The sequence below is a fragment of the Ailuropoda melanoleuca genome, chromosome 13, assembly GCF_002007445.2.
Source record: "Ailuropoda melanoleuca isolate Jingjing chromosome 13, ASM200744v2, whole genome shotgun sequence".
NCBI classification, from domain to species: Eukaryota; Metazoa; Chordata; class Mammalia; order Carnivora; family Ursidae; genus Ailuropoda; species Ailuropoda melanoleuca.
Window position 1 is genome coordinate 40,551,836 of NC_048230.1, and position 21,019 is coordinate 40,572,854.

At 49.3% G+C, this 21,019-nt stretch overlaps 1 protein-coding gene and 1 pseudogene across 1 annotated transcript in view; one reads left to right on the plus strand and one right to left on the minus strand.

Annotated features, from left to right (window-relative positions):
- Positions 1-20,893, minus strand: part of QRICH2 (glutamine rich 2) — a 34,116-nt gene extending 13,223 nt beyond the window's left edge. The window contains exons 1-6 of the mRNA XM_034641539.1: positions 18,021-20,893; positions 17,784-17,876; positions 16,389-16,448; positions 15,914-16,024; positions 2,349-3,407; positions 232-1,396 (exon numbers count right to left, since the gene is read on the minus strand). Of these exons, the coding sequence (XP_034497430.1) occupies positions 232-1,396; positions 2,349-3,407; positions 15,914-16,024; positions 16,389-16,448; positions 17,784-17,876; positions 18,021-18,563 (3,031 nt within the window). The 5' untranslated portion in view covers positions 18,564-20,893. The remainder of the gene's footprint in view (positions 1-231; positions 1,397-2,348; positions 3,408-15,913; positions 16,025-16,388; positions 16,449-17,783; positions 17,877-18,020) is intronic.
- LOC105237916 lies at positions 5,361-6,663 on the plus strand (annotated as a pseudogene).
- Positions 20,894-21,019: the final 126 nt, after the last annotated feature.

Here is a 21,019-nt window from a genome sequence, read left to right on the forward strand (position 1 = left end):
GCTGATCCATTCCAGGCTGCGCCAAGCCAGGCTGACCTGCACCAGATTGCACCAAACCACGCTGATCCATTCCAGGCTGTGCCAAACCATGTTGATCCATTCCAGCCTGGACCAAGACTGGCTGAATTGCACTAGGTTGCACCAAACCATGCCAATCCATTCCAGGCTGCACCAAACCACGCTGATCCCTTCCAGGCTGTGCCAAGCCAGGCTGACCTGCGCCAGGCTGACCTGCACCACGCTGGACCAAACCACGCTGATCCATTCCAGGCTGCAACAAGCCAGGCTGACCTGCACCAGGTTGCACCAAAACAGGCTGACCCACCCCAGGTTGCACCAAACCACGCTGATCCATTCCAGGCTGCCCCAAACCACGCTGATCCATTCCAGGCTGCCCCAAACCACGCTGATCCATTCCAGGCTGCCCCAAACCATGTTGATCCATTCCAGGCTGCCCCAAACCACGTTGATCCATTCCAGGCTGCCCCAAACCACGCTGATCCATTCCAGGCTGCCCCAAACCACGCTGATCCATTCCAGGCTGCCCCAAACCACGCTGATCCATTCCAGGCTGCCCCAAACCACGCTGATCCATTCCAGGCTGCCCCAAACCACGCTGATCCATTCCAGGCTGCCCCAAACCACGCTGATCCATTCCAGGCTGCCCCAAACCACGCTGATCCATTCCAGGCTGCCCCAAACCACGCTGATCCATTCCAGGCTGCCCCAAACCACGCTGATCCATTCCAGGCTGCCCCAAACCACGCTGATCCATTCCAGGCTGCCCCAAACCACGCTGATCCATTCCAGGCTGCCCCAAACCACGCTGATCCATTCCAGGCTGCCCCAAACCACGCTGATCCATTCCAGGCTGCCCCAAACCACGCTGATCCATTCCAGGCTGCCCCAAACCACGCTGATCCATTCCAGGCTGCCCCAAACCACGCTGATCCATTCCAGGCTGCCCCAAACCACGCTGATCCATTCCAGGCTGCCCCAAACCACGCTGATCCATTCCAGGCTGCCCCAAACCACGCTGATCCATTCCAGGCTGCCCCAAACCACGCTGATCCATTCCAGGCTGCCCCAAACCACGCTGATCCATTCCAGGCTGCCCCAAACCACGCTGATCCATTCCAGGCTGCCCCAAACCACGCTGATCCATTCCAGGCTGCCCCAAACCACGCTGATCCATTCCAGGCTGCCCCAAACCACGCTGATCCATTCCAGGCTGCCCCAAACCACGCTGATCCATTCCAGGCTGCCCCAAACCACGTTGATCCATTCCAGGCTGCCCCAAACCACGTTGATCCATTCCAGGCTGACCTGCGCCAGGCTGACCTGCACCAGGTTGCACCAAACCACGCTGACCCATCCCAGGTTGCACCAAAAAACGCTGATCCATTCCAAGCTGCGCCAAGCCAGGCTGACCTGCACCAGGTTGCACCAAACCGCGCTGATCCATTCCGGGCTGTGCCACCACGCTGATCCATTCCAGGCTGCACCAAGCCAGGCTGACCTGCACGAGGTTGCACCAAACCACGCTGATCTATTCCAGGTTGAACTAAATCACGCTGACTTGTAACCGGTTGGACTAAACCACGATGACTCGCACCAGGCTGCGCTATAGCAGGCTGACCTGCACCAGGTTGAACCAAACTACGCTGATCCGTTCCAACTTGGACCAAACCATGTTGATCCATTTCAGGCTGCACCAAAGCATACTGATCCATTTTAAGTTGGGCTGAATCTTGCTGACCCATTCCAGATTGTCCCAAACCAGATGGATATACATCAGGTTGTACCAGACCAAAAGGATATGCAACAGGCTGTCCCCAGCCACTGGGAGATGCATCAGGTTGTACCCAATCAGGTAGATAAGCACCAGTTTGATCTACAACAGGCTGTACCAAACCGTGCCGACCTGCACCAGGCTGACCTGCACCAGGCCGGACCAAATCACGCTGACCTGCACCAGGCTGGACCAAACCAGGTTGACCTGCACCAGGCTGGACCAAACCAGGCTGAACTAAACCATGCTGACCTGCACCAGGCTGGACCAAACCAGGTTGACCTGTACCAGGCTGACCTGCACTACGCTGACCTGCACCAGGCTGGACCAAACCAGGCTGGACCAAACCAGGTTGACCTGTGCCAGGCTGACCTGCACCAGGCTGGACCAAACCAGACTGACCTGCGCCAGGCTGACCTGCACCAGGCTGGACCAAACCAGGCTGACCTGCACCACGCTGACCTGCACCAGGCTGGACCAGACCACGCTGACCTGCCCCAGTTTGGGCCAAAGCAGTCTGATCTGTACCAGTTAGTACCAAATCATGATGATCTGCCCCAGGCTGGATTACATCATGCTGCTCTGTACCCGGTTGAACGAACCCAGATGTTTCCAAGCTGGGCTGCACAAAACCTTGCTGATCTGCAGCAACTTGCATCAAACCAGGTGATACCAAACCATGTTGATCTGTAAGATGTGGAACCAATCCATGTTGATTCATGCCAGGCAGTACCAATCCTTGTTGATCCATGCCAGATATGAAAAATCCATGCTGATCTATACCGAAGGGTAGCAATCCATGCTGATCCACACCCAGCTGTTGGTCTATGCCGGGAAGTACTGTGCCATACCGATTTGTGCTAAGTGGAACCATACCAGGCTGCACTGTACTAGGTAGTTGCAATCCTCGCTGATCTGTGCCAGGTACTGATGGTGGCACCATACCATACCGATCCATGCCAGGTAGCAACAAGCCCTGCTCATCCATTCCAGGCGGCATCATAGCAAGCTGACCTGTGCTGAGGGGTACCACACCATGTGGGTAAGTGCTAGGAGGATGCAATGCAAGCAGATCTGTGCCAAGTGGTCCTAATCCATGCTGATCTGGCCTGGGATAGATTTGACTCTGGCTTGCATCCACCCCCCCGTGCTGATCTGGGTACACCTGATGATGCTGATCTCTGGCCACAGTGGCTGAGGGTAAGTCCTGTTGACCTGGACCAGGGTGTGCCTCTTGTTCATCTTTTCTTAGATGGGCTAAGCTGTGCGGTGGTAGCTCTCTCGTCCTGCGACGATCTGACTCTACTCTGAATCGGGACATAGATGGGTGATGGGACTTCGCCAGGCCAGCTTCATCACGGGCTCTTGGGTGCTGTTCTCTACCAGGGAAGGCAGTAGCAGAGACCCCTCTGCTTCGTTCCCTGGTAACCCCTTCAGAGGGGTTTCCTATGCCGCTGATTCCTGATAAGGTCTGATCTGAGCCATGACCACCGGGAGAATCCAGAGCCGGGTCAGCACTTGGGCGCCTGATGGGGACTCCACCTTGAAGCGTATCATCTGATGTTAAGGAAGGGTGCCCTTTGCGTTTAGGGAGTCCTGTTGTTGTCTCTGAGCCCTGGTGGAAGCGGAAGAAAGAAGTCAGGAGCTACAAGTAGAAAGGACTCTCTCACTATAAGACATGAAGGGAAGAAAATCTGGGACATCTGACCAGGATAACTTAGGGCTTTTTGAGAAAAACACCCTCTGGTCCCCAAAACTAGGCTGGACACAAAGACTCTGACATTCTTGAAGGACAGGTCTCCAAGGCTTTGAAAATCTGCACGTTAGCCAATGGCATCATAATATGTTAATTCCCTTCATAAAAGACAGCGGGAACACTACACAATACAAGCGATCTACTCCAACTATCGCTGGGCCTATAAATAAAGGACATGAGTAATTTATTAAGTTTAAAATATAAAGTCTGTCCCACCATTGGCCTATTGCCGATGGTGAAAGTATCTCCGCAGGGCAAGTAAGCCATATATCCAAAATGTAAATGCACAAACTCTTGGGCCCAGAAGTTCCACAGATAGGATTTTTCTCTACGGACCCGCACAAAGGGCTTCTAGGACATACATAGAGTCCGCAGCACTGTTTATGAACACAGGTTATCACCAGGGGGCTGATACATGTAGGGGGCACACCCACAAACAGAACCCTAAGAATCCGTTAAAAAATCATGGACTGTTTCCATTTCTAGCCCAAGCAGAATAACAGGAATTGGATTCACCTTCCCGTTTGTTAACAACCAAACCCCAAAACCAAAACAAAACAAAAGCCCCCAAACTATGAAATAGTGGTTTTCTAGACGCTGGATATCAGTTAGTGAAGGCTAGCCATCCCCAAGATGGGGAGACAAACTATGGGCGCCCTACTGTTGCCTCAGCTTACTGCCATTTCAACAGAGTTTCTAGGCTACAGTTCCAGGAGAGGGACTCCCTGACTTGGGACAGACCTGAGCACTCAGGGAGACTGAGGCAGCAAGAGCTCATAGGACAGAGGATCAGAAAGAAAGGAGATGCACAGGGACGCCTGGGTGGCTCAGTCGGTTGAGCGTCTGACTCTCGATTTTGGCTCAGGTCATGATTTCAGGGTCCTGGCATCGAGCCCCGTGTCAGGCTCCATGCTCAGCAGGGACGGGGAGTCTGCTTGAGAAGTCCCTCTCCCTCTCCCTCTGCTCCTTCCCTGGCTCATGTTCTCTCTCTCAAATAAATAAATCTTAATAAAAAAAAAAAAAAAAGGAGCTACACATAGAGAGGGTTCAGGAGTCCCGTAGAGGGTCCTCCTTGGGTGTTTAGCACAGAAATGATCAGCGTGTATATGTGAGGAAACTACCCAAGGTTGGGAAAAGAGCCATCTGCAAGGCTGGAGGGAACAGTGCCCAGACTCTCACAGGGTTGGGAACAGTGCCTGTTTCTATCAGCCGGTTTGGAAAAAACTCAATTCAGGGGAGAGTACTCAGAAAGGTGTTGCATCAGAAGCAGAGAATAGTTGGCTCTACACTGAACACTGCTATGGATCCACTAAAAAAAATCAACCACGGGCGCCTGGGTGGTCCAGTCAGTGAAGCATCTGCCTTCGGCTCAGGTCGTGATCCTGGGGTCCTGGGACAGAGCCCTGCATCAGGCTCCCTGCTCAGTGGGGAGTGTGTTTCTCCCTCTGCCCCTTCCCGTTTGTGCCTCTCCCCCTCCACCTCTCTCTCTCAAATAAATAAAAATCTTTTTTTTAAAAAATCAACCAAACAAAATATACAGTAAAAGAAACAAGGGAATTAAAATGGTACACTAGAATACACGTATTTAACACAAAAGAGACAAAACTGAGCAATGGAGGTACAGAAAAGACCTAAGACATAATAAAAAAGTAAGAGCAAATGGAAGATGTAAACCTACTTTATCAATAATTAAATACTCCAATCAGAAGACGGAAATTGGAAGAATGGATTTAAAAAACATGATCCAGGGGGCCCACTCTCACTGTGTGCAGCCTTTTCTTTTCGAGCCTGGAGGCGCATGAGCCCCTCTCCATGGACTAGGCAGCCATGGCCAGGGAGGGCACGGTAGCAAGCACCAGCATGTGTGTCCTGGTGGCAGGAGTGGTGCTGGCCCAGGACACAGTCACCTCGAAGAGACACGGGAGGCAGAAGCCCAAGATCACTGAGATGCCTGTATCCAAGCCTCACATCTCTGGGTGGTGCTTACGGTCTCTGCTGCTGTGCTGTTGTTCTAGGACAATCAAGAACAGAAGAACCTGGAGCGCCTTTAAGGACAATTGAATAACCAATAAGTGACTAAACCAAGAACCTGCTATATGTGTGAACGTGAGGTCAGGGATCCAAAGAGTTCAGTTCACGTCAAGAACCCTCTAAGAGAGGAAGTTATCTGTGGTCTTATCAGAGAAGGACCTGGCACCCTTCAGATAATAACAGAGTCAACATGACACTAAGTAGATTTTCCCTCAAAGGGAAAGGATGCCCAACATGTCATAATACCATTGACAACTATAAGCTGGTTACAAACGGAGGTCAAAAAGCATTACTGCAGCTACAGGGAAAAGGTTATGCTCCTAAAATTGACCCTGTCCCTAAAACAGAAGAGAAGCACCTTGCATGGTTAAACAGTACCCTCGATCACAGGGTTTGCTCGTTGAACAAGCTCTACGAAAAGCTAAACTGAAAGAAATTGTGGCAGAATCTGATGTATGTTCAAGGAAGGATATGAGAATGTCTTTGATAAGCTCCAACAACACAGTCTCCCTGTGTTCAAATTTTCAGCTGGTATGGGTCCCTCGGGCTGGTGTTGATGATCCAAACGTCAGAGTTGTGACCAACTTCATGGATTCTGATGAACATGGGGTGTTCAAAGGACTTAAAGGAGAACTATTCCATGAATTTAACAAACCTGGTGGGGCTTTGAGCAACACAGACCACCTCAATCAACTATAAGACAGTAACAAATTCTGCGGGGAGACTCCCAAGGAGGCTTAAGAATGGCAGACGGCCTAGCCAATGTTGAACGCATTCTGGAAACTGGATAGCAGAATAATAGAGTAGAGGAGCTTGTAGGAAAGTACATGGACCCTTAGGATATTGTTTTAGTAAAAGATGAATCATTGGAGGTAGCTAACACTGTCTTACAGGAGACTCTGTAAACAAGCATTCTTTAAGGCCTCTTTCCTGTGGGTACAACTGATGCACGAACTGCCTATCCATTCACCGTGCTCAAAAACTCTTATTTATAATATATTCTTGCCCTTGAAGTTTTCCTTTGCATTACTGAATACCTTCAGACACAATGAACCCATCAACTGGAAGCTCCTCTTTCTTCACCTCTCTCAATACACTCCTCACCATATTTTTTGACAGATTAAAAAGCCAAAAAACCCAAAAAACCTTAAAGCCAAAATGTGAAAAGTGACTCCTCTAACTTTTCCAAAAATGAATTTTGTAGTTTATGTTATCACAAAGTTTTGTTTTTTTTTAAGATTTTATTTATTTATTTGAGAGACTGAGTGAGTGAAAGAGAGCACAAGCCGGGGATGGGGGGGAGCAGCAAAGGGAGAAGGAGAAACAGGCTCCCTGCTGAGCAAGCAGCCCAATGTGGGACTCAATCCCAAGACCCTGAGATCATGACCTGAGCCAAAGGCAGATGCTTGACTGACTGAGCCCCCCAGGCGTCCCCACAACAAAGTTTTTCAGGGTCTTTTTTATACTGGCGAAGTCATAGAAGTTAAAAAGAAGTTTTATGAAATGGTGAAATGATGTGCGTGATTTCAAGTTTTGCTCTTTTTATAATTTGGGTGGATTATGCTGATGGCATAATCATCTCCTGATATTGTGTTATGTGTGATTATTTTGTTTTTGGAACATTAATATTTACCATAAAATACTGGCACTTGGTGGTTGAAAAAACTCTTGGTATCCCCATGTCACTAATCATCACAAAATGTTCTATAGTGAAGCACTGATAATAAACATGAAATGAAAAGCAAAACCAAAAAAACAAAACCCACACATGATCCAACTATATGCCATCTACAAGAGACATACGTCAGCGGCAATGAAAGAAACAGGTAGAAAGTGAAAGGATAGAAAAAATAAATTATGCAAATAGTAATTAAAAGAGAGCTGGGGGTGGTGCCTGGCTGGCTCATTGGGTGGAGCGAGTGACTCTTGATTTCAGGGTTTTCAGTTTGACCCCCACGTTGAATACAGCGATTACTCAAAAAAAAAGAAAAAAAAAAAAAAAAGAACAAGAGAGAAGTGGAGTGGCTGTACTAATATCAGGAAACATTGTTAACAGAGACACAGAAAGACATTTTATACCGACAAAAGAGTCAATTCATTAGGAAGATATCATAGTTTTAAAAACATATATGAACCGAACAACGGTGCCCTAACAAACGTAAAGAAAACCTGACAGAATTAAAGGGAGAAACAGTTCGACAATAATAGTTGCAGACTTTAATACCCCACTTTTGATAGGGATAGAACAAAGAGGCAGAAGATCAACAACAAAATAAAAGACTTGAACCATAGACCAACTAGACCAGCAGGCATCTGCAGAACACTCCACCCATCAAGATCTGAATAAACACTCTTGCGTACACACAGAACATTTTCCACAACAGACCGTATGTTAGGCCACTAGAAAACAAAATGAAACACAAAAGCACAGGAAAAATAAAGATGCTTTCGAACATATAAATACAAGCTGAAATTCATCAACAGCAAGACTCACACTACAAGTAATGTTAAGCGAAATCCTTCAGGCAGACAGAAAACGATACCAGATGGAAACCTGGATCTACACAAAGGGGTAACAAGCACTGGAAATGGTTTTCTTGACTCAAATCCCTTTGAAAGATAATTGACTGAACAAAACAAGCACAATGTATTGTAGGGTTTATAACAAACGTAAAAGTAAAATGCATGACAACAATAGCATAAAGCAGGCATTGGCAAACAATGGCCCATGGGCCAATCCAGCCCACCATCTGTTTTTGTAAATGACATGTTTTTGGGACACAGGCAAGTTCATTCATTTATGTATTGTTCATGGTTGCTTTCACACAATAACGACAGTGTTGAGCAATTGTGACAAAGACTGTATGATCCACAAAACCTAAAATATTTACTTGATTCCTTCACAAAAACTTTGCTGATTCCAGAAATAAAAGCCCCTGCAGATATTTTAAAGTCCTTATACTATTTGCAAAGTGGTATAATATCACTTGAAGATGGACTGTGGTAAGTTAAAGAGGTATAAATCTATAAACCCTAAAGCAACCACTCAGATAACAAAGGTGTACAGCTAATAAGCCAACAAAGGAGATTAAAAAACAAAAACACTCAAATAATACAAAAGAAGTAGAAAAAGAAGGAAAAAGGAACAAAAAGCAGATGGAACAAACAGAAAACTAATAGCAGGATGACAGACTCAACCCTAATTATATCAATAATCACATTAAACGTAATGATCAAAACAGCCTGATTAAAAAGCAGAGATTGTCACAGGTGCCTGGGTGGCTCAGCTGGTTTAGCATCTGACTTTAGCTCAGGTCATGATCTCAGGGTCCTGGGATTGAGCCCCATGTTGGGCTCCCTGCTCAGTGGGGAGTCTGCTTTTCCCTCTCCCTCTTCCTCTGCACGACCCCCACCTCCCACTTGTGCTCACACACACTCTCTCTCAAATAAATAAAATCTTTTTTTAAAAAATCAGAAATTGTCAGATGGGGTAAAAAAGCAAGACCAACTACATGCCACTTACAAGAAAAAAATTTTATGTAGCGAGACATAAATAGGTAAAAGAAAAAAGAATGGGACAAGATACACCATGCTCACACTTGCAAAAGAAAAAAAAGCTGGAATCACTATATTAATATTAGACAAGGTAGATTTCAGAGCTAAGAATATTACTAGGGATAAAAAGTTCATTTCTTGGGACACCTGGCTGACTCAGTCGGTTAAGCATCTGCCTTCGGCTCAGGTCATGATCCCAGGGTCCTGGGATTGACCCCACATCAGGCTCCCTGCTCAGCAGGGAGTCTGCTTCTCCTGCTTACAGCTTCCCCTGCTTGTGCTCTCTCTCTCTCTCTCTCCCTCTCACAGATAAATAAAATCTTTTTTTTAAAAGATTTTATTTATTTATTTGACAGAGACAGCCAGCGAGAGAGGGAACACAAGCAGGGGGAGTGGGAGAAGAAAAAGCAGGCTCATAGCGGAGGAGCCTGATGTGGGGCTCGATCCCATAACACCGGGATCACGCCCTGAGCCGAAGGCAGACGCTTAACCGCTGTGCCACCCAGGCGCCCCCAGATAAATAAAATCTTTTAAAAAAAAAGGTCATTTCTTAACATAAAGAGATCAATTCATCAAGAGGGCATAACAATCCTAAATGTCTCTGCACCTAGTAACGGGGCTTCAAAATATGTGAAGCAAAGCCTGACAGACCTACAAGGAGTTATGGACAAATCCCCAGTTAGAGTCAGAGATTTCAATACATTTCTCTTGCTAATTGACAAGTAGGCAGAAAATCGGCAAGGACACTGTATTCATTTTCTGGAGCTGCTATAACAAACAGAATGGGTGACTTAAAACAACAGAAATGTATTGTCTCCCAGCTCTCGAGGCCAGAAGTTTGGGATCCAGGTGTTGGCGGGGTTGGTTCCCTCTAAAGCTGGGAGGGAGAATCTACTCCATGCTCTCTCTGGCCTCTGGTGGCCTCAGGCATTTCCTGATGGCTGTCTTCGTCCAACCATCTACCGACGACAATCGTCTTCTCTCTGCACGTGTCTGTCTTTCTGTCTTTTTATAAAGACTCACTTATATTGGATTAGGGCCCACCCTAATGACCTCATCTTAACTTGATCATCTGCAAAGACACATTTCCAAATAAGGTCGCATTTACAGGTACTGGGATTTAGGAGTTCAACACCTTTTGGGAGGGGTGGGGAAATTAAAACAGTTAACAGTTAAAAACAGTTTCACGCTAACGATGCAGTAAACTTGAACAACACTCTAACCTACTTGACCCGAATGATAGGATACTTTCCCCAAGAGCAGAAGACACACTGTTCTCAAGGGCACACAAAACACTTACCAAGATAGACCACATTCTGGGCCATAAAATATACATCCATCAGTTTTAAAGGACTCAAGTTGTACAAATTATATTCTCTGATCACAGTGGAATTAAATTAGAAATCAGTGACAGAAAGATCCCTGGAAAAATCCCCAAATATTTAGAAACAAAATAACAGACTGCTAAATAGATCATGGATGAAAGAAGAAATCAAATGGGATATAGAAAGTATTTTGAACTATATACCAGAACTTGAGGGTTGCTGCTAGAGCAATACTTAGGGACATATTTATAGCACTAAATGCCAATACTGAAATAGAAAAGAGTCTCAGCTTGCACTTCAAGAAACTAGCAAAGAAGAGCAAATTAAACCCAAAGCAAGGAGAAGAAAGGAAATGATGAAGATCAGAGCAGACAGCAACGGACAGAAAACAACAAAGAAAATCAATAAAATGAAAAACAAGTTATTTGAGCAAATCAATATAATTGATAAACCTCTAGACAGACTGATGAGGAGTAAGAGAGAAGAGGCACAAATTACCAACATCAGGAATGTCATCAAGGAAATGCAAATTAAAACATGATACCACGCCACACCTATTAGTATGGTCAAAATCTGGAACACTGACAACAGCAAATGTTAACAGGGATCTGAAGCAACAGGAACTCTCATTCATCGCTGGTGGGAATGCAAAGTGGCACAGCCACTGTGGAAGACAGTTGGCAGTTTCTTACAAAACCAGACACACTCCACACACCAGCAGTCACAGTCCTTGGTATTTAGCCAAAGGAGGTGGAAACGTATGTCCGTCCAAAAACCTGCACACAGATGCCGACAGCAACCTTATCCATAACTGCCAAAACTTAGAGGCAACCAAGATGCCCCTCAAGTAGGTGAATGGATGAACAAATTGTGGTCCATCCCAAACCATGGAATCTTATACAGCGCTAAAAAGAAATGAGCTATATCGAAGCATGAAAGAACGTTGAGGAAACTTAAATGCACAGTGCTAAGTGAAAGAAGCCATCATACCGTAGGATTCCAAGTATAGGACATTCTGGAAAAGGCAAAACTATGGAGACAGGGAAGGGATCGGTGGCTGCCGGCGGGGAGGGAGAACGAAGAGGCGGAGCACAGAGGATTTTAGGGCCGCAGAACTACCGCGTATGGTAGGATCGTGGTGCATCCATGCCGTTACACATCTGTCCAAACCCATAAATTGTACAACACCAAGAGTGAACTTGGTTAAAACTATGGACTTGGAGCGACATTATGTGTCCACATAGGTTCACCAGTTGTAACAAAGGTACTGCTCTGGGTGGGGGATGTTGTTAGTGGCGAAGGTTACACATGGGAAGAAGGTATGTGGGAAACCTCTATACCTGCTACTCAATTTCTTTAAATTTCTTTATTTTTTATTTTTTTAAATTTTTATTTTTTTAAATTTTAAAATAAATTGAGAGAGAGAGACTGAAAGAGAGCACAAGCAGGGGGAGGGGCAGAGGGAGAAGCAGACTCCCCACTGGGCAGGGAGCTCCAATGTGGGGCTGGATCACAGGACCCTCACATCCTGACTTGAGCTGAAGGCAGATGCTTAACCCACTAAGGCACCCAGGCGCCCCTTTAAATTTATTTTTTATTTATTTAAGCAAGCTCCATGCCCAATGTGGGGCTTGAACTCACAACGCGGTGATCAATAGTCACTGCTCCACCGACTGAACCAGAGAGGCACTCCTATACCTTCTACTCAGTTTTGCTGTGAACCTAAAACTCTAAAAACAAAGTATCTTTTTTTTAAAGTCAATTTTTAAATGTGGGGGTAGAATGTCTCTCCATGAGCCACAGCTGGCAGTTTCCCCACTACCCCCTTTCAGGCATATCTAATTCTGCTGTGTTGTGACCCCCATCACATTCATTTTTTAGTCCGGATCCAGGTTCCAATGATTATCATCTTTTTTTTCCCTTGATTTTTTTTTTTTAAGTAATCTCTACCGTCAACATGGGACTCCAACTCACACCCCCAAGATCTAAGAGCTGTATATTCTACTGACTAAGCCAACAGGTGCCCCCCAGTGCTGCTAATCTGAAATGTCATCGGCAACTTGCTCTACACCTGTTGTCCAGCCTCTGTAAAGACGCAAACACACAGCTGTTGGTAGGGCACGCTGGCCAGGGTGCGGCTGGCGGCGCCCCAGGGTAAGCACGCACTCCCTGGACACCGGAAGACCTCGAAATGTCAGCAAAGCAATTTCCTACTACTCACAAAGAACTTACAAGATCCCAGGAAGCAGGAAAGATGTGCAACCTCTTCGGACCTCACCCAGAGTCTTCCCGGGTTGGGGGCACAGCACTTCCCTCTGAGGTTCGGAGCTGCCCCAAACCACTGAACAAGCATGCAAGTGCAGTGTCCTACATTCATTTTCTGCTGCTGCAGAACAAGTTAGCACAAATGTAGACATCGAAACAGCATGAGTTTATCGTCTCAGTTTCCGTGGGTCACGAGTCTGGTCATGGTTTATCTGGGTTCGCTGTCGGGGCCTCAGCCTGCAGTCCAGGCCAAGCTGTGGCCTTATCTGAGGCTCAGGGTTGTTGCCAGAACTCAGCTCCTCAAGGCTGGAGCTCTTAGCTTCTAGAGACCACTCGCAATCCCAGCCACGCGGCCCCCTCCATAGGGGCCGTCTTCTGGTTTCATTTTCTCCACTAGGGCTCGCCTGATTAGGTTGGGACCACCCGATCCCTCCTTTGATGAGCTCAAAATCAATTTATTAGCAACCTAATTAGGGGAGAGATGCCCCACCACGTCTGCGGGTTCTGCCCACAGCCGAGGGGATCCTATGTGAGCACGGCAGAGGTGGGAATCTTGGCAACCATCTTAGGGTTCTGACTATCACGCAGAAAGGTCTACTGGACTGGAAAATCAACCACTGCAAACAACCACCACCAAAAAAAGGAAGGAAGGAAGCTGACACCGTGCAGGATTCTGAAGGCAGGTCTGAAAAGACACCCCAGAAGCGACTGCTGTGGACTTGCTGTCCAGGTTACTCCCCAACGCTCAGAACCAAGAGGAACAGGAAATGGCAGGAGAGTGGGGCTAAACCTGGCAGACCAGCCCATCACTCACGAGGTGCTCCAAGGGTTGGAAGGGGACTGTGTGACTATGTTCCCAATGGCTATGTACCCACAGCTTAGTGGCTTCCAACACGAATTTGCCATCGTAACAGTTCAGAGGGTCAGAATTCCAGAGCTAGTTGCACTGGGCCGAAGTCAAGGTCACGGGCGGGGCTGGCGAAGGCGCAGGCTCTCGGCACACCTGCTCCCGCATCTCCTTCGGCTTCTTAGGGCGGCCGGCGTTCCTTGGCTTGTGCCCGTGTCGCTCCAGTCTCTGCTTCTGTGGCCGCATCGCCTTCCCCTCTTCTGCGGTGGCATCTTCTGCCTCCCTCTTACGGGTACCTTTGTGATCACACCACTGGGCCCACCCAGATGATCCAGAACCAGCCCCCATCTCACGATCCTTAACTACTTCACCTCCACAAGTCCCCTTCTCCGTGTAGACCGACATCGTTCAGCTTACCACGGTCACTAGAAGCAAAGTCATGGTTTTACAGAACACACGTTTGCAATCCTAGTGACACGGACATAACGGCTACAGGGGTGGGGGAGGGGCGGAATGGGGTTTTAGAAAAGTTGGCTGTTTCCGTTACTGGCATTAGAGAAGACCCACGTCGTTTCTGAGGATCATGGGAACCGAAGTCATGAGCGCCTGAGCTGACCTCCTAACAGGAACCGTGCTTCGGACGCAGCTGGATTTCTAAACAACAAACTCTAACTGCACGGCCCGCTTCCAGCTGGGAAAACCCAGAACACAGCCCTCTGTTGCTCTGTCCTCACACCCTGCACCAACAAGCCAGGGACTTGGGGGCGCAGCGATGCCAGGTGCTCGCTCCATGTTAAGACAACTTCCCAACTCTCGCACCTTCAAGATGGTCAACCTCGTAGGACTTTCCCCCGGGAACAGTGCCTCGTGCCAGCTTTCCTTCTTTCAGCAAGCCTAAGGTGGTGTCATTTAAAATGCGCCATCAATTTCTGAACCCGCAAGACAAGGAATATGCTGCCAATTAATTACAAAACACCGTCCACTCAAAGACACAACCTGATTTCACGCTAAAACGTGAGGGAAAACAACTGTTAAAAACAATGAAATGTGAGGGGAAATATGCATCTTTGAACCAACGGGTTTGAGTCAAAATACATTTAAGTCCCTCCTTTCCTAAGAACTTGGGAGGTTGTGATCTGAACAATGAGGCTGTGCGACCAGCTCCTGTCTACACAGGACGGATGGCCACTTGGTGGCGCCAAAAGGTCCACTCTTCCCACTGTTGCTGTGGGTACTGGGGGGGGGGTGAAACTTCTGGAGTAACCCGGAGGCACAAAGCCAGAAGGTGATTATCCAGACCAAAAGGGCAGCTGATCCTCGTCCCTGTCGGCCATTTGATAATACCCATTTTATTCAGATGGAGAAAGGGTGGGGATCTAAAAACGATTTGGGGGGCACCTGGGTGGCTCCGTTGGTGAAGCGTCTGCCTTTGGTTCAGGTCACAATCCTGGGGTCCTGGGATTGAGCCCTGCATGGAGCTCCTTGCTCAGCGGGGAGTCTGCTTCTCCCTGCCCCCTCCCCTGCTCATGCTCGTACTCTCTCTCCCTCCCTCTCACTCTCAAATACATAAATAAAATCTTAAAAAATAATAAATAACAATGATTTAGTTATCCTGTGCAGGGCCCCCTAAAGACATTTTATTTCTAAGGTTGGTCATCTTTGTCCACTAAGCATAAAGGGACTCAGGAATTTCAGACCAGACTGTAAAGGAACTTTGAAAAGCTACAAAAGCTAGGGGCGCCTGGGTGGCACAGCGGTTAAGCGTCTGCCTTCGGATCAGGGCGTGATCCCGGCGTAATGGGATCGAGCCCCACATTAGGCTCCTCCGATGGGAGCCTGCTTCTTCCTCTCCCACTCCCCCTGCTTGTGTTCCCTCTCTCGCTGGCTGTTTCTATCTCTGTCGAATAAATAAACAAAATCTTTAAGAAAAAAAAAAGCTACAAAAGCTAATCAAAACTACGCTCAGGTACCATTTCCATCCAACTGGAAAAAACTGGGTTCAGACAGACAGTGCTGGTGGGGACTCGAGAAACAAATTCTCTCCCACGTTGTTGGGGAGGGTCTAAATTGGAACCGTATCTGTGGAAGACAGTTTGGCAAAAGGGAGCCAAATCACAAACCCGCATTCCCTTTCTAGGAATGCACCCTACGGATACGTTTGCAAATGTGAATGCCACATTGGAGCATGGTTTGTTGTAAGACTGGAAAAAACACTTAGAACACCCATAATAGGAAGCCTGAAATTACGAACATCCACGTAATGGACTACTGTGCAGTAGCAAGGAGGGAGAGGTCCGGGGAGCCCCACCCGAAACCAGTGCCCAGGTCCCCAGTTTGTTCACCCCTTGTGAGGCCCTCCAGCCATCAGTAATCGCTTGCTCCAGCTCCTCCCAGGTGACCATGGTGACTTCTTCTCCAACAGGCATCAAACTCATCTTCCGGCTCACTAGATTCTGATGGTAATAGGCAACATGCAGGCAGACAGACAAACAGACACACACACACCCCAAGTTTAATCCCAGAAAGCTTTAGGAACAGAACTGCGCTAACAGAGTCCATTGCCCTAGTCCCGAGGAGAAGTCACCGCCCTTCAAATGACCCGTGAGTCTTGGGCAGCCACTTTCCTGTCCCATGTGGGCCCCTGGTGGGACACCGGGCAGGGATGGGAAGGATTTCCCCTCAATCCAGAGGCAGTGCCCAGAGGGGCAGAGGGTATCACCCTACCTCAGAGGGACAAAGACATCTGGGCCGGGAGTCTGGACATCCACCCCTACTGCCCCCTTGAGGGTCCTTTGTCAAAGAACTTGCCCGCATTACCAGGAATTCATCCCGATCTCTGACTATCTTCTCTAGTACATCAATCCGTTGGAGGACTTTCTGGAAGAAGAGTTCAGAGATGGAGGATCAAAACAGACCCTCCTATGGCCCCTACACACACATACACACACACACACACACACACACACACGCACACATACATGCACTCACAGGGGAGAAGAAGAAAGGAGGTGTGTGGATCTTACAGGAGCAGGGAGTAGAGGGGGGCTGCTAAATCAGCTAAATAGTTTTTTTTCCAGCCAACAAGAGGCAGGAAAATGAGGTGTGGTGTGGGGCGGTATTGGGGGACAGTGTGCCAAGAGCAAATGCTAACACAGGGGTGGGAACCTTTGGTCCTGGGATTCAATTCATCTTACCCACGAACGAAACATTCCAGCACTGCAGAATGAGGCTGGCTTCGCCTCTCAAGGACAAAAATGATCAGGTCCTTCAAGGCTCTGAATGGGTGTGTGGTTTAAAGAGAAAAGCATCCCAAAAGAAGCAAAACAAGGGGCGCCTGGGTGGCTTCCCTGGCCTTCCGCTCAGGTCATGATCCCAGAGTCCTGGGATCGAGTCCCACATCCGAGTCCCACATCCGGCTCCTTGCTCAGCGGGGAGCCTGCTTCTCTCTCTTCCTGCCACTTTCCCTGCTTGAGCGGGGCCCTTGTTCACACACACTCTCTCTCTCACAACTAACTAACTATCATCTTAAAAAAACAAAAACAAAAAAACAAATTGCTACAACTTAAGTTGTTCCATATGACTTCTGCAAACCTCCGAAAAGTAGGAATCTAAAGGTAAAACAAGCCTTTAGACCAAAAAAAAATCTAAAACCCCAAAACACACTTAGAAAAGAAAAGGTTCCCGGGCAAAAGTGAGTCCCGCTTGGGGCTCAAGGCCTGGGATGAGGGGCAGAATGGGGTCAGAGGCCCCCACGGCCTCCCTCAGCCTCTCCCTGGGCTTTTCTTCCTGACTGCCCCTCGTCCTCCTTCCAGAGCTGAGCCCCTGGGTGGCTCCCGGAGGGCCTGAGACAGGACCACTGCCTAGTGTTTTGGGACCCTACTGTTCACCTGAGGGGCCTTCTACACCTGTCTCCAAGAAAACAAAGATTCAAATGGCTGCCTGCGCACCTGCTGGGGTGACCACAGAGCTCTCTCCATCCCAGCCCCTCCTCCCGGGCTCTGCTTTGTCTTTCAAGACCCACCACCTCACTTCTTTATTCTTGTTTAAAGGAAATTCGCTCAAAGAATATTCTGAGAAGTCGTCAGCTCCCCCCTGGGCCGGTTCAGGATCCCTGGGGTGGGGTAAGAAGGGGCAGTGGAGTCGCGAGGACAGGCACTTCATGAGAAGGGGTGACTCCGCGTTCCACGAGGGGGGGGTCCCTGCCGTCCTCACCGCAAGGCTCGACTCGGGGAGCTCCTGCGCCTTTTCCTGGGCTTCTTTGAGGGTTTTCACGTCCTCCACTACCTCGCGCAGCAGCTCCATGGCCTGCAAGACGGAGACGGGGCCGTTGGCAGGCCCGGCGCGCCCACCACGCTGGCGCCTCCCCGGTCCCGCCGCCTCCCTTCCCGCCGCCGGAGCGGCCTGTGGGCTCCGCCCCCTCCCGCGCCCCGCCCCCCGCCCCGCGCTCACCTGGGAGACCTGGGAGACCTGGGCGACGGAGGCCCGCTCGCCCTTCGCGATTTTCAACGAGCTTGCTCGTGCCCCTGCCGGCGTCAGCTCGGCCGGCTCCTCCTCCAGCCAGTGCCGGGCGTCCAGCTCGCTGATGGGAGCCGTAAGGTGCTGCACGTGGCTCACGATGCCCTGCACCTGGCTCGTGACGGTCTTGAGCTGCCGGCTGAGGTCCTGGACCTGGCCGCCCAGGCCCTTCACCTGGCTCTCCAGCGCCGCCGCCTCCGTCGGCGGCTTGGTCAGGCTGGCGCGCGGCTTCTCTTTGGACACGGCCAGCTGCGGGGCGCTGAGCATGGCCTGCGGGGGCTCCAGGGTGCGGCTGGGCTCCGGCGACGGCGACTGGAAGTTGATGCGCACCTCCTGCAGGTTGAGGTTCCGGAGCATGGCCACGACGAGCGTGTGCAGGGCCGTGAAGTTGACGGCGCCCACCTCCGGGGTGCCGATGGCCAGGTCGGCCAGCTCCCGGAGGGAGACCGTGGTGGTGGCCGCCATCGCGGGCGGCATCGTGCGCCCTCTCAGCAGCGGTCCGCGCCCTCAGCCGGCCGGGCGCCCATGTCCCCCTCACTGCCCGCCACGCCTCTGGGCGCTCTCCGGGGCACCAGTCACTGTCTGCAGCCCGCCCGGAGGACGGAGTGGAGGCGCCCGGCCGCCGGGCTTCCCACTCTCTGCCTCTGGGGACCCGCGGCCGCTTTGCCGGCGGGGTCCGGACACCCGCCTACCCTCCGCCGTCCAGTCGTCCGGCCTCCGAGCTACAGCCCTGGGCCGCCCTCCCCTCCCACGGTGTAGCGGCCAGCGGACGTTTGGAACGGGAGGGACGGCCCCGTTCGCTGCCCGGTTGTGCGAGCCCCTGCGCGCCCCGAGGGTTCTGCGAAAGAACTGGCGCGGTCCAGAGGGGCACGGCGCTTTGCGGGACCGGCCCACACGCGAATCCACCCCCCCAACTCTCAAGGGGAGCCCATCCTGGCGGGGTCTTGGGAAGCCTGGCCATACCCCCAAGGCATCACAAATTGTTACTATCAGTAAACGCTCCTAAAGGGGCTATGGGGCTGTGTCAAGGCACTGCTATGGGAACACAGCAGTTTGGGGAGGGGAGGCCTCCTATGGCTCACCTAGATTCCAGACGCCCCTTAACCTAGGAAGGCCTCTCATTCACTCAGCCACTAAGGACGGCCAGATTTGAGACACCATGTGTGTCCTGAACTCAGTTCCATTATTTAGGGCAGTGGCACATATATCTAAGGGATGCAGTCCTGAGACCTTGGCCTTTTGAGGGCCGTTCGGATCTCATTTTACTTCATCAGAAAGGAGGGTAACTTGGAAAACACCCCTCACCACCCAGGCAGCTCCAGTCAGCCACCAGATGAAAGACCTTCACAGGGCCACCCTGGCCTAGTTTATCTCAAAACAGACTCATCTGGTCAAGTGCCAGCATTTCAGCTCATCACAAGGCAGGATTAGACAGGGCTAGAGGAATTTGGTGCTCTCAGCAATCGGGGCTTGACTTCCCTACACCAGATTCTTCCAGAAAATGTAAAATGTGTTTATAGTCAGGAAAGCTAAGGAAAACCTGTGCAAAACTCTGTACCATGGACTCCTATTTTAACCACTTCTCAAATGCAAATTTTTTGTCTGAGCCGGTAAAATGAAACTGAAACCCTTCATGCCCCTTGTCCCCAAGTGTTGCCTGGGAGTGGAGTTAAACACCAGTCTAGGACCTCCAGGAAGGTTAACACTTGAGGATTTCTGTTCACCATCATATTCCCAGCGCCTGACACTCAATGGGGCCTTCGCGTGCTTGCTGATACCATCAAAAGAACAAATTCTTTCCAGCCTTGTGCACTTAATGCTTTTGCCCTATAAAACAAAAGGCTGGATCACAAGGTTAAAGCCCTGTGATGGGGCTCCACTGTCCTAGAGGGTATGGAATGTGAGCTTCTTGATTCTCAGTTCAGTGACTTTCCAGAAGGATGTGACCCCATTACTGCTACTACTCCACTAGCCCTGGCCAGAATGTCGGCTCCCTGAGTCCTCACTTCATCTGCACAGCCCTGAGACTGGGCATCAAGCCAGGCATATATTAGGACCCACTAAATGCCAGTGGAAAGCGCGTATATGAATATATTCTAATAAGTGCATATAAACACCTCTGTTCTTATAGACACAGGAAAACATAAACTGGATGTATAAATGGAATTATGGAGTTGAAAAGGACCTCCCTCAGCTGTCAGTTCCAAACCTCCCTTTTTACAACTGATGAGAGGCCCAGAAAGAACTAGACATCTGCCCGACCCTATGAGTAAGAAACAGGTCTCCTGAGCAATAGTCCACAGCTCTTCCTCCACCACCATGCTATCTGATAATGAAGCTCTTGCTCAAAACTCCCCTACTTGGACTGTTAACAGAAGGCAACTTGTGTGCTTGAAAAAGCTAATGTGCCCAAAGTCTTGATTGTGGCTTGGGAACTTTTCAAGTCATTAGGCAAGGGATAAAAATGTCAAGGAAACGTCCCTGCAGAGAAATACAATTGTACAAAGAAGTGAATTGTCCTTTGCTATCCCTTAGGAACAGAACCAATTCCAGCTCCTTGCCCAACAGATGGGCTCTGCTCCTTCCCATTACATTCAGTCCTGTACAGACCAGGCTGAACATTTAAAAGGCCTACCTGACAAATGTGCTATAAACGAGAGTATTTTAGTTGCTGGGTAGAAAGGTCAAGTGCAGTCCTAAGCAATGGCATACACGTTGTCACCTATCACACAGGAAAAAGTATAATTTGTTCTGTTTTTTAAAAAGTTAGATTTCTAAATCCATTATTCCAAAAAGGATTTGACGTCGAAGCTTAGGAAGGGGATGGAACCTACAGACGGAGACTCATGTCCAAGGTTTGGGACCAGCCACGGACCTGGAACACCCTTTATTTTGTATCCGTTATCTTCTGCACTGTGTGATCAGAAGTCAGC